The sequence below is a fragment of the Aythya marila genome (genome assembly GCF_965140915.1).
Source record: "Aythya marila genome assembly, chromosome: 16".
In the NCBI taxonomy this organism is placed as follows: domain Eukaryota; kingdom Metazoa; phylum Chordata; class Aves; order Anseriformes; family Anatidae; genus Aythya; species Aythya marila.
Window position 1 is genome coordinate 510,804 of NC_139057.1, and position 12,578 is coordinate 523,381.

At 49.8% G+C, this 12,578-nt stretch overlaps 1 protein-coding gene across 1 annotated transcript in view; it reads left to right on the forward strand.

The window, feature by feature from the left end:
• The first annotated feature begins 1,406 nt into the window (after positions 1-1,406).
• CTNNBL1 (catenin beta like 1) overlaps positions 1,407-12,578 on the forward strand; it is a 46,580-nt gene continuing 35,408 nt past the window's right edge. Inside the window, exons 1-4 of the mRNA XM_082773640.1 lie at positions 1,407-1,481; positions 7,385-7,573; positions 9,878-9,984; positions 11,357-11,496. Coding sequence (XP_082629766.1) covers positions 1,452-1,481; positions 7,385-7,573; positions 9,878-9,984; positions 11,357-11,496 — 466 coding nt within the window. The 5' untranslated portion in view covers positions 1,407-1,451. The remainder of the gene's footprint in view (positions 1,482-7,384; positions 7,574-9,877; positions 9,985-11,356; positions 11,497-12,578) is intronic.

Here is a 12,578-nt window from a genome sequence, read left to right on the forward strand (position 1 = left end):
GACACGGCCCCTGCCGAAACCCGGGGCCTCCTCCCGGCTGTGCACAGCGGCAGGCTCGGAGCCCCGCGGCTTTCCCCTTTAAGCTTCATCCCCATTTAATTGGATACTTTTGAGCCCAGGCTCATGATTTCTGCAGCAATTTGGTGTGAGATTTCTTTCTTTCCCTCCATTATCCACTCTGATTAACTCAGCTGCACCTGTCAGCTTTTATTCTGCGGCGCGGGGAGCGCTTGCGAGGCCCTGTTAAAATGCATGAGTTTTATCACATTCACTCCTCCCTGGCCAGCGATGCTGAACCGGCAGCTGGGGGGGGCTGCAGTGGGGCTGTGCTCAGGCCTGGATGAAACCGGTGCCAGGGGCAAAAGCCCGAGGGCCGAGTCCCCGCTCCCCACACCCGGCCGTGGTCCTGCGAGGGGAGCTGGGGGCAGCGGGACCCCCCCTCAGGGCAGCGGTGGGCAGGGGCCCGGCCCCACAGAGCCCCCGGCCCCACTGTCACCACCCCGGGGTTGCTCAAGGGCTGCGGATTTTCTGCTTTGGAAATGCTAATTTAACATTCCAGTTATAACTTGTTCCCTTTTTCTCATTTTAATAAAACTGAAAGCATCCGGAAACACCGCTGCACCCACGAAAGAGCAAGATCTGACATAATTAAAAAGTGGCTTCAATCAGGCTGTTTTCCTAATGGTTTGTCACAGCAGCCCCCGCGCCCCCCCGCACTGCCAGCCCCCTGAGGCATCATTTACATTTCTTAATAACCCCTCATTAATATGCGCGGCGCGGGGAGGGCCCTAACGGCTGAGCGCACAGCACTAATTCAATTTCGGCGGGCCGCGGTGTGTTTAGTTAATCACCGGGGGACCGGGGGCTCTCGGCACATTGATTTATTCGGAATTAGGGCTCGAGGCGCCTGGGCTGGGAGCGGGGCGAGGCGCGGAGCTGAGGGGGGGCTGCTTCACTGAGGGGTCGGGGCTCTGGGGGGGTGTCCCGCGGGACCAGGCGCCCTGACACGGCTCCGGGGCTGTGGTACCGGGCAGCACCGAGCCCCCGCGCCCTGCCCTAAGCCCTGCGGGCACGGGGCAGCCGCACCGAGACCGCGGGGACACGGAGCGGGGCCGGGGGGGGGGGGTGCAGAGCACCGGGACCCTGCCCGTGCTAGGGGCGGGGGGCGCCGCTTTGCGACAGTGTGGCTCTGTTTTGCGACAGTGTGGCGCCGCTTTACGGCAGCGAGACATCATCCTCGTTTTCCGGCAGTGTGGCTCCACGCTCGCTTTGCGGCAGTGTGGCACCGCTTTGCGGCAGTGTGGCGCCGCTTTGCGGCAGCGCCCTTCCCGCCTCGCTTTCCGGCGGAGCGGCGCCCCGGCAGCGCGCCTGCGCCGCTCGCTTTCCGGCGCGGTGTCGCGCGGTCCCGGGGCTTGGCGACAGTCGGGAGGCGGCGGGGCCCGGCCGGAGCCATGGACGTGGGGGAGCTGCTCAGCTACCAGGTACCGGCACCGGGCACCGGGAACCGGCACCGGGCTGCGGGGGGGCTCCTGTGGCTGCAGCTCCCTCCGCAGGGGCAGGCTCCGGCCTGTGCGCGGTGCCCAGCGACGGGGCCGCGCTGAGGCGGGGGAGGCGCGGGCTGGGCCTCAGGAGGGGGCTCCGCACCGAGGGGCGGGCGCGAGCTGCGGCGGGCCCCGAGCCCGGCCCCGAGCCCGGCCCCGAGCCCGGCGGAGCTCCAGGAGCCGTTGGGCTGCGCTCCCGGCCGTGGGTCTGGGTTTGGGGTAGGGCTGCGCGGTGACCCCTGGGGCCCTCCCAGCTCGGGAGGTTCCGTGCTCCTGTGATCCTCTGACCGCTCCCGGCTCTGCCAGCCCCGGGACGGCGCCGTCCTGCTGCCCCTCACACCGGGCCTGGCTGCGTGGCACTGACAGCACAGCTCGGCCCTGCTGCCCGCAGCTCGGCTCTGCCTTCACAGCTCTCCACACGCGATTTTCCTGTTGGCTTTTCATTATGATATGAGAATGATGGCTTTTCACGTTCCTTTACCTGAGGTGAAGAACACTAAAGAGTTATTGTTAATGGTGCTGTTGTGTACTTGCTTTGCAGCACAATTTATACCTCAGCCCTGTAAAGGTAAATCTCTGTTGAACTTTTGTTGTTGGTGTTTTAATTTGCAATCAGGTTCCAGGTTGGGTTTCTGCTTGTTTTTCTCTTGTTCTGCAAATGTGAAGCCTGCAGGATTCCCTTTGCTGAGAAGGGAGGCACACCGTCAGGCTTCGGTCATGCTGGTTTCTGTGCAGCCCTCTGCCAGGGGAGCTGCTCGTGGCACCACGGGGCTGTGCCCTGCGGAAGCTGCAGGTAGAGATCCACTGCCAGGTACCGCAGCGCTGACTCTTCTTGCTGCTGAGCTTGTTCTGGAGCTGTGGGGCAAAACATTGTGTGGGTTTCAGCTGAGTATTGAAGATGCTGTCCTGGCTGTGTGCGCTCGCACCTGACAGCAAACAGAGGTGGTTTCACATCAGCAGAAGGGAAAATGTTGCAGGTTAAACGTTGGACATCAGGCGCCGCAGGGTTCAGGCTTCCAGAGTCAGGCAGAAGGGTGAAAGGGAGGGAGAGACAGGAGGCAGGTGAATCTGTCTGTCAGGATCTCTGATCCTGTGAGAATGCGACCCCTTTCTGTGGAGCTGAAAGGTAGAAGCAGGAGGTGGACACCACAGGTTTCACCAGCGCCCGCATAGTGAGGGGCTCACGAACCAGCTCCCGACTGCTCCAGTTTTGTCTGTTCTAAGGTTAGCCACAGCCGAGCTCTGGTTCTCTCCCCTCAGCTGGAGAGCTGTGAGGGTTCAGGACGTCTGCATCCGTCCTCGCTGCAGGGAGGCAGCGGCTGGCAGAGGGGCTGGGCACTGGGCACTGCCTGATTTTAGTCTCTTGCTGCAAATGAGTTGGCCTTCTTGGCTTCCCTCAGCAAAAAGCAACCCAAACCCTTCCTTTATCTTGTATTGCTTCAAGTCTGTGTCCTCTGAATGCCGAATTTGTGCTCTTGCCTGGTCAAAAAGCTGTTCTGCCGCGGTGCCAACCCCGGGAGACCTTGGGCACCGTGCCGCGGGCTGGCACCAATCGGCTGTCGGAGCGGGGAAGGAGCCTCCTGTGGTGAGGAGCTACAGAGCAGCAGGGTCCTGCACCTGGCAGCTTGTGCAAAGCTCAGGAACCCATAAACTTTATGTGGAGCTGCAAAACACTCGCAGATGGCCTAAACTGCTGGTTAAATCCTGCTGCTGCTCTGCACAGAGACACTGTGTCCAGATCCCCGGGCCTGGTTTCTGATGCCAGTGGGTGGCTCGGGACAAAGCCAGCTCGGGCTGCTTTCAGACCTCTCCCTCAGTTCTCTGGGGAAGGAGTAAAGGGAACGATTTCAGCTCTCCTTGCCGTTATGTACGGCTTTGGTTCTGATTTTTGTGTGGTAGCTCTGATGTGGGATGGGGAGAGGAAGCTTCAGGCTTTGCTCTCCTGCCTTTTCCCGAGCCGTGGGCTTCTGACGGTGGCAGGCTGCCTCGAGGAGCTGTGCCCGCAGCCTGGGGGGAGGAAAGGGATTAGTTCTCCTCCAGGAATAACCTGCGCCGTGTGGGTGCAGCCTGCGCAGGGCTCTCGTTGCCATTGCCCTCGGTGGTGTGATGGGGTGCGGAGGAGCACCCAGAGGCCCCCGGCTGTTCCTCCAGCCGCTCTTGCAGCTGGCAGTGGGCTGGGCAGGGTGCTGTGCTCCAGGAGCAGAAGTAAGATTGGTGGGAGCTGGATTTGTCACAAGTGCTGCAAACAAAATCAAGAAGTCCATGAGGATCCCTCTGGAGATCTGGGGCTTGCTTTCGGGTCCCTGACCTGGCAGCTAGCGGGCGGTTTTCTGCAGCGGCTCCGTTGGGCAGCTTGCAGCTGGCTGAGGCACGGCCTCGGGAGGAGCTGCATCACTGGAGATTGATTTCAGATTTCATTAGCAAATAATTTCAGAGCTCCGCAGTAACGAGGTTACTTACAAAACAGATGTCCCAGTAACGTGAGGCTCCTTTTGTGAGACTTCTCTGAAGCTTCCTGATGATGAAGGCTGGGTCTGAACGATGCTTCCACCTTCCCAAGGGCGTTTCGTCTTGGTGCTGCTGCGTTATTGCTGCTGTGGGGAAGACGAGGCAGGGCCCTGAATCGGTTTAGGGCACAATTCTTGTCCCCTGCTCAGCCCGCCAGGGGAGCACTCGCGTTCCTGCTGCTCGAGCCCCGTACCGGTGGGGATGAGGGCTCTGCCACCCGGGGCTCCCAACCCCGGGCTGTGACGAAGGGTTGGGACACCTCGCTTAATCCCCAGAACAACTGCAGCTGGGGGACAGCGGAGGGACAGATTCCTTCTTTACCAATCAACAGATTTTAATTTATTGCATTTTATGAAAATTAGCTGTTGTTTTTTTAAACCCTTTCCTATTTTTTGTGTGTGTGTGGTGGGAGCAGTGTCAGATTTAACTGGAAATGTCTCCTGAAGAAATTTCTGTGGATGGGCTGCATTCAATAAGAACAAAATTAAGCTTAACTAATAATGCAATTTAAAAATGCTTTCCTTGTGCGCTTCGTAATGAATTCCAGCTTCTTGCCAAATGCACCTCAGCACAGCGCAGTAACACAAGCCCACCTTTTATTTATTAAACAATTAACTTGCCCTGCTCTGCCAGAAAGCTAACGCTGAAGTAGATGTGTGCGAAGCTATGAAATTATTTAAACAAATGTGTTCAGACACCAGGAATGGGGCTGCTTAACAACGCGCACCCGTCGGAGCCCGGCTATGGATGGGCTTAATGGCTGTGGTCGCTGACGGTCCTGCGGGGTATGAATGCAAGGAGCAGAAGTGTGATGCGGGTCCTAAATCAGCGGTGGGTGGCTGAGCTCTCCTGTGACGGGAGCAGGACCGCCGGTGTCGCACTGAGCTGTGATTTCTTGGTTTTACCAGTGCGGGGTGGAAGCCGCAATATTCCCAGCAAGGTTTAGCAAAGCATCAATAACAAAAGGAAAAACCTTAATGCCTGCTTAATAAGGCTTGCCTGGGAATTCAATTACTGCCTCTTGCCAATCCGTCGGCAGCGCTAATGGCTGCGTGCTGGGCGCTGCCATAACGCATCCTAACGACTGCTGGGGCGTGCTACGGAAGATCCCTCTCCCCAGCAACACATAAATACAAAAAAGGATAAAATAATTGAGATGGAGACAGGACGTAACTGCTGCTGCTGTGGGGTTGTGTACTTAGAGGAAATGGGCTTGGTTTCATGATGGAGTTTTAATTTAGGTTTTGTTCTGGTGATAGAGTCCCTGGCCATGCTACATTGCTTTGTGTCTGACAAACCACCAGCTCCTGTGGGCCTTCGCTGCAGTCAGTCTTATCTGTGGGGTTTTTTTGGTTCTTTTTTAATGCTCAGAAATGAGAGCAAGGAATGATTTTCTGAGACTTTAAACGAGGAACATCCAAGGCAAATGTTGCAAGGTTTCTTCCTGTAAATGCCAGGACTTAGGTCGCTGATTTCTGTGTGTGGCTGTAATGTGAATCTGTCAGAGCAAGTTCAGAATGAATTGGGCGCTACTGAGCAGGAAGCAGAAGGACAGAAACCTGTGTGCTGCTGAGGGCACGGAGTAAGGAATATCTATTTACTGAAGATTTTTCCTTAGATGATGTCATTTAGAAGCATCTCTTTCTTCTTTTCTTTCCTTTAATGGGGTTGCTAATTGCTTGGGAATGGTTTAAAGTATTGGGTTTTGGCAGTGATGTATTTGTTTCGAAATTGATCTACGTGAAATTATATTTTAATGTGCCCAGAAGATAAGTAACGGGAATCTGCTTAAGGAAAAAAAAAACCCACACTCCAAGCAAATAACTTTTTCATTTTGAAGGATCTCCAGGCGTGCTGCTGCTTCACAGCTATTGAATTATGAGCTCGGGAACTGCTTTAAGAGTGCACGGGAGCGCTGCAGGAGAGCTTAAGTCAGGAGCGTCTCGTCTGTGATGGAAACAGCAGAGCAGCTGCAGGGAGAAGGCAGATAACCACTGGGCTTGAGGAGGTCTGGCTGGGAGCAGGCACCTGGCTCCGGCTGTACGCTGCCCCCGAGCTTCTGTGAGCCCGGCTTTGGGGAGCGCTGGTTCGGCACCTTGCCCAGAGGTGACAGCAGGGATACCCCCAGAACACGCCCTGCTCTGTCTGGCTGGCTCGCCTGCTCCCTCTGCGCTTTGTTCTTAGGTTCTCTTGGATTCTTCCTGACTTCGGGTCAGTCTCAGTGGAAAGCAGACCCTGTGGTCATCAAACATGGTGTGACTCCTGTGATTTTAGGGAAAGGGGCCCCCAAAGCGGAGGAGCTGGCTCGTGGTGCCAGACAATGCATGCTGAAATGGGCTGGGCAAGTGTTAGAGCTAATAAAACGGGAAATCATCTTCCAGGCAACTCGAGCGGCTGATAAGAAGCTCGAATGTTTTTACTTTCTGTTTTCCGTGTTTAACACAGACTTGTTAAACAATAATGAATTAAGCTCTCCTTTCCTGTAGCTACAGAGCATAGAATGCTGCTATTCCTGCCTGGTTGTCCTTCAAAAAAATGTGAGCAAGACCAAATTTAATCGTTTCGTTGATTTTTGAAGAGAGTTTTTCCTGCTATTTCAAATGCTTTCATCCCCTTTTGGCTGAATTAAAACATGGGACTAGAGTTAATGGACTTTTTCTTGTCCCTGGCGAATTATGTTTAATTTTGTCTATTAAGTGGAAATTATAGGATAAAATAATAGGTTGTTCCAAGCAAATCGCTGCTTTATCTGGTGCCAAACCCCTGCAGAACTGCAGCAGCAACAACACTCCTGACTCGCATGCGTTACAGCGGGCTTTGATTCTGCATTCACTGTTGGCAACCCTTAGACACGGGGATGGGGGAAGCCAAGGGGAATTAGGAGGCGTGCGTGAGTTCAGCATAAGCTCATGTACTATCGGGGAGAAAAATCCTCTTTCACTGCCGTATGCCTGAGCATGTAAAACATGAGATTGTCTCAGCTGATTGACTGTGGACCCTTAGGGCTGTCCCTGTGCCACCACTGAGCAGTTCAGTCTGACCACCTCTTGTCTGTGGAGTACTGACCTGTTCCATGCAGACCCCTTCCCACGAATCGTGTCCATAGAGCAAACACGGGAGGATGTTGACATAGCTGCTGGCAGAGATTCACCTCATCATGTGCTGTTACACCTCGCTAAATTAATTTCCTCTCCACTTTTCAGAGTTAAGCATTGTGTAAGCAAATGTTTTAAATAACGTGTTAGAATTTCCTCAGTGTTCTGGTAGTATTGCTGTTCTGGTTTGTCAGGGTCTCAGGAGGCTTGTGTTCATTCACCTTGTTTCTCTGCCTTCAGCCTAACCGAGGGACAAAAAGGCCCCGCGATGAGGAGGAGGAAGAAATCAAAGCACGTCGGAAACAGGCTAGCGCACGAGAGCACGGCCGTCACAGGGAGGAGGAGTCCGTGGCGCTGGAAGAAACAGATGATGAGAAGAAGAAGCTTCTTCAGATAATCGAGAGGGATGGGGAAGAGGAAGAGGAGGAGGTAAAGCGCTAGAGTCCTACGGGAAATAGGCAGAAGCTAGATCCCTTCGCCGTGACCTCTGCTTCATACCGTGGCGCATGCCTTGTGTAACTGAAGGAGGTGGTTTTGCTTTCACAGATAGCCTCTGAAGGTCTAAAGAAGGTGACTGGGGGGGATAATAATAATAATAATAAAAAAAAGCTTTCAATTCTTTTCTGTTTTAGGTTAGGAATACACAATTAACCTTTTAAATTATATATTTAGGAAATAGTTCCTAAATTCTAAATAGTTTTCTAACTCTGTTATTTTTTATCAGTACCCCCTGCCACATAGCTTCTCTCCCTCTCCCCTTCCATCCAGCTATGCTGCAGCAGCAAATAAACGTTCTCCTACACGAGAAAGGTCTTGGGTCAGAGGAGGGGGTAGCAGCTGTCAAGGGTAAATGATTTCAAGCCTTGGAGACAGAAATCCAATGCAGCACTGGCCTTTCTGCCAAGGGCCAGGGAAAAGATCACTTTATAAATGTGACACACAGATTGGTATAAATCTAGGAGATATTTGTTTCCTGCTGCCTGTGTCCTGTTTGATTTAAAAATAAAAAGTATACTCACCACTGCAGAATCATGTAGCTCTGTAAAATATCCCTGTCCTTTGCGTACAGCATTGCTAGCGTTCATCTCTGAAAATCTCCCTTGTTTGTTTTTGTTATGGTGAGCTATTGCCGTTACAGTTGCTGCTGCTACTTGAGAAAGATAACGCAGGGTTTCTGTAGCGTTTGAGCTGCAGGATGAACGGATGCAGCCAAGAGTCCTGCTGCCTGGCTAGAGTCTTCTGGTTTCCTGCCATGTGCAAGTCTTTGTCAAGTGAAGTTCTCCCATCCAGGCATCTGAAGGGCTGGGGTCCGAGGTTTCTTTGGAACCCAAATCTCTTGCTTATTATCTTGGAACACAGTTAATCCATGTGCCATCAGAATATTCTTTTTCAGTAAAATTGATGGAAGGAGGCTAATCTGTAGGACACTGTAACGTGGAATGCATAAAAAGCAGATCCTAATGGAGATGTTACAGTGATATATATTAAAAAAAAAAAAAGAGTCAAATAAAATAGAGAGAAGCAATGTCAGTGTCTGCAACAGTCCCTTGGTGGATTGAAATTCCCCTGAAGGAGGAATATGGGTTGGGTGCTGTAGCACTGATTACTTGAACGGGATGGTGAGGTGAGCTGTGAAGTGCTGAGGCAGGCTGAATGTGAGGAAGTAGGAAATCCCAATAATAATTGAAGTCTTTAATGATCATTGCATGGACTGCTGTTATTACTGGAATGCAGTTTGCTAAAGAAGTTGGTACTTTGTTGATCTCAGAGAAGATTGCTGCTTTGAGTCACTGCGTAAAGAGTCCTTAATACCAGGAACAACTCGACTTAACAGCGAGCAGGGCACGCAGCTTGGCATAAGGTGTGAATAGGCCTGGTTTGTTTTCTGTTTTGAGAAATTCTCTGTGGTAGTGGTTATAAAATAGTTGAAAAGAGAAGAAGGAAGAGCTTACACAAGAAAATCTAGGATAGCAATCTTTAATTAGAAGTAGGACATTAAAAGCAGGAAAGGAAGTAACAGGGAGGTAGCTAAGGGTGTGCTACTAACATACAGTAAATGTATAATGCCAGCTGAGAAATGCTTTAGAAGACTTTCCAAAATAAAAAGAAAGTACTAGAGTAAAATATTGATTTTTTTTTTTCTTTAGAAAAAGACTTTAAAATAGAAGTGAAAGCTTATCCGAGTGAGAAAAATACAAAAGATCATAAATTACAGACAGTTAAATGTAGACCTACAAAAAGAAAAGGCACAATGGACTTCTGAAAGGAAACTACCTGTGGGCTTAAGCTGTTAATGGAAATTTACTGTAATATGTCAGAAGCAGAAAGCTTCACGAGGCACTGGTGGCGCCACGTAAGGTCACAGCAAAACACTGCTTTTGTTCACTGATACTTGGATTCAGAACATGTCGGGAAGCTCTTCTGGTTCTTCTGGCAAAAAAGCCTCCCGGTAAACCTCTGGTTTATTAAACCCCAATTTACAAGGGTTTGCTCTGCAGAGCTTGCTTAGGTCAAAGCTGCAGCGAGTCGATAAATGAATAGCGATGGTGTGAGTTCTGCCAGCTTTCTGCAGCGAGGTGGTCAGCGCTCGGGGTTTGTTGCTCGCTGCACCCAAAGCGTCGGGGCCTGACTGCGGTCCCACCGCAGCTGCTGCGCTCCCGTTTGCTGCACGCCAGGGAATTGTTCCTTCCATCCAAGTGGTAAGCTCTGGTTTCTGCCTTTCAATTTTGTTAGGAGGAACCTTTGGATGAGAGTTCAGTGAAAAAGATGATTCTCACCTTTGAGAAGCGATCTTACAAAAACCAGGAGCTGCGGATCAAGTTTCCGGACAATCCAGAGAAGTAAGATCATGCTTGGCCCCTCTGCATTACCATTTGTTGCCTTTGCTTTTACGTTTCAGCCCTAAATCAATTTCTTGAAAATACAGATGTTTTCAGTTCCATAAAACTTACATAATAGCTGTTATTGCCATGTTGTTCTTATAAATTATATTTGAAACTAACTTTATTAATTAAAAATGACATTATCGAGACTTCTGGTAGAGACAGGTATATGGTTTAAAAAAAATCACTTGCAGTTGTGGCATAAAGAAAATAAATAGCAATAAAGGGAGAAGATTTAGTTCATTAAACTCTTATTGTTAATATGAAAGACTGAAATTTCAGTCCTAAAATTGTAGGTTATGCTGGTTTTGTTTTGGGAGTACAAACATTAAATAAGGTTTTGTGATTTTTTTTTTCCTTTTACGTATCTAAATAAGTTGCTTTGTTTTCAAAAGTGTAAGCTGACGCCAGTCTTATTAGCAGTTGGCATCAGAGAATCATCGGCCGTGCTCCAAGTCTCTCCTTTTTCAGGGGGGTTTCTCCTTCACGCTGCTTTGAGCAGTGCTGCTTTTTCTCGCTGGCAGGCAGGCGGTAGATACCGGGGGCTGGGCTGAAAGCTTGATCCTGGGGCTGTGAGTTCTGCTTTCCAAATTAAGCAGGGTGTCACATCATCATTTCGTGTGCTGATTTGGCTGGGAAGGCGCGGTGCTTCTGTATGCAGGCAGCGCTCCGTGTGCGGAGGGGACTGCTTTGTACTGACAGAGCTCTCCGATGCCGTGGGCCAGGCGGCTGGGTGGGCTCTGAAAGCCAGAGGCTCTTCAGGATGCTCCTTGCCACACCTGCACTGCCAGCGAGCCTCTTCTTCTGTTATTCAAGCTAAATGAATTTCTGCCTACACTTGAATACCATTTTTTTTTTTGTCCGGTGTAGTGTTCTTTCCTTTGTCTAAATTCTTTCTATGGTCTTCACTTCAGACTAAGACAACGCACGTGTCAGTATGGAGTAGGTAGGGGAGGTGCATCGCTGGAGTATTTATGTCATATGCAAGGTTTTCTTCGTGTGTAGTTATAATCTCTATGGTTCTGTAACTGATTTATAGAATTGGAACAAATCCACTCGTTTTACTATATAAATGATATAGTAGGAAGGTTTATCCTGCTACCTGAGTAAAGTAAAGGGGCAGATGTAGGACAGGGTGGGGCACAAACTGCTTGTAGGAAGTCTGGATTCAGTCATTTGATGCGATGATGGAGCATCAGATGCTGGGGCCATGTGCAGCTGGGGTGACTCAGTCTTACCTGGGGCCTTGGGGAAGGCGTTGTTCTCTGTTTTGAAGGGCTGTGTCTGCTGACCACAACTCGTGTGCTTTTTATTTTTTGTCTTGCCTCAGGTTCATGGAATCGGAATTGGATCTAAATGACATCATTCAGGAAATGCATGTGATCGCGACGATGCCGGACCTGTACCACCTGCTGGTGGAGCTGAATGCTGTGCAGTCTCTTCTCGGGCTGCTTGGACACGACAACACAGATATCCTTCAGTGGTTACAGCAGCTCTCTCATGAGAGGCTTTCAGCAGACTTTTCTGTCATCTCATATCCTGCTTTCACAGACTACATGTTTTTCTCTTTTTTTTTCCCCCGCTGCACTGAGTTTGTACCTTTTTTTAAGTGAAAAGCGCTGTTAGTTTTAAAAATCCTTGTGCTTGGCTATTTTAACTTGTATTTAGCTTAACCTTGATGTGGTAGCATATTGTCCATGCAAAACAGCAAATGCCACTGCTTTCTTTATCTGTGATCTGTAATGAAAATCACTCTCAAGTAAACGGTTGTTAACAATTTACTCTTGCACATGGGAAATGCCTGTGATGCGTAACCAGTTCCGTGGGCACCAGAGTTTCATTACTCTTATTTTTTTGCTGGACACCGCAGGCCTTTTGTGAACTATGTGCATGGTTTTAACAGGTTATCTTTGAATTTCTCACTCACAAGGAAGTGATTTTTGCCTGCGCTAGCTGGACAGATTTGTATCTGGAGTGCACAGGAATACAACTTTGTCCTTTTGTTATGAGAAGTTGTGTCCTAGAGTCACAGCTGGAGGTGAGGACTTGTCTGGTTTTCCACCAAACTTTTTTTTAAACTTGGTTTGCAACTTGTCTGTCTGTTAGGTTAGGGCCTGTGGATTGCAATTTTGGGAGAAAACTGAGTTCTTATAAAGCTGCTGAAGTGTTTTCAGATCTGTAGGAAGCAGGACACAGGCTGTAGTAATGCCTCTTCCCTGTGCTGCTGCCTGTATAGAGAAGAGAAACACTTAAATTGAAGCATCTAGATGTGTAATGAAATTGGTACAGCTCAAGTTTTCTAATGACTTTGTTAAAACAAATTGAAAAAGATTCTTCAGGAGAGCTCTAAGCAAATGGCTCTTCAGACGTGATTTAAATGTAGTGTCTAGAGGAACTAATGCAAAGAGAAAAACAGTGTCCAAGGGAGAGTAGAAATAACCTGCTGAATCAGAGATTGAGCTAGTTTCACACAAAGCGTGTGAATGGAAGGTGGTCGCTGACAAGATTTAATTAAAGACAGGAAAGCTTGAAACAAAGTTGTTTTTCCATCT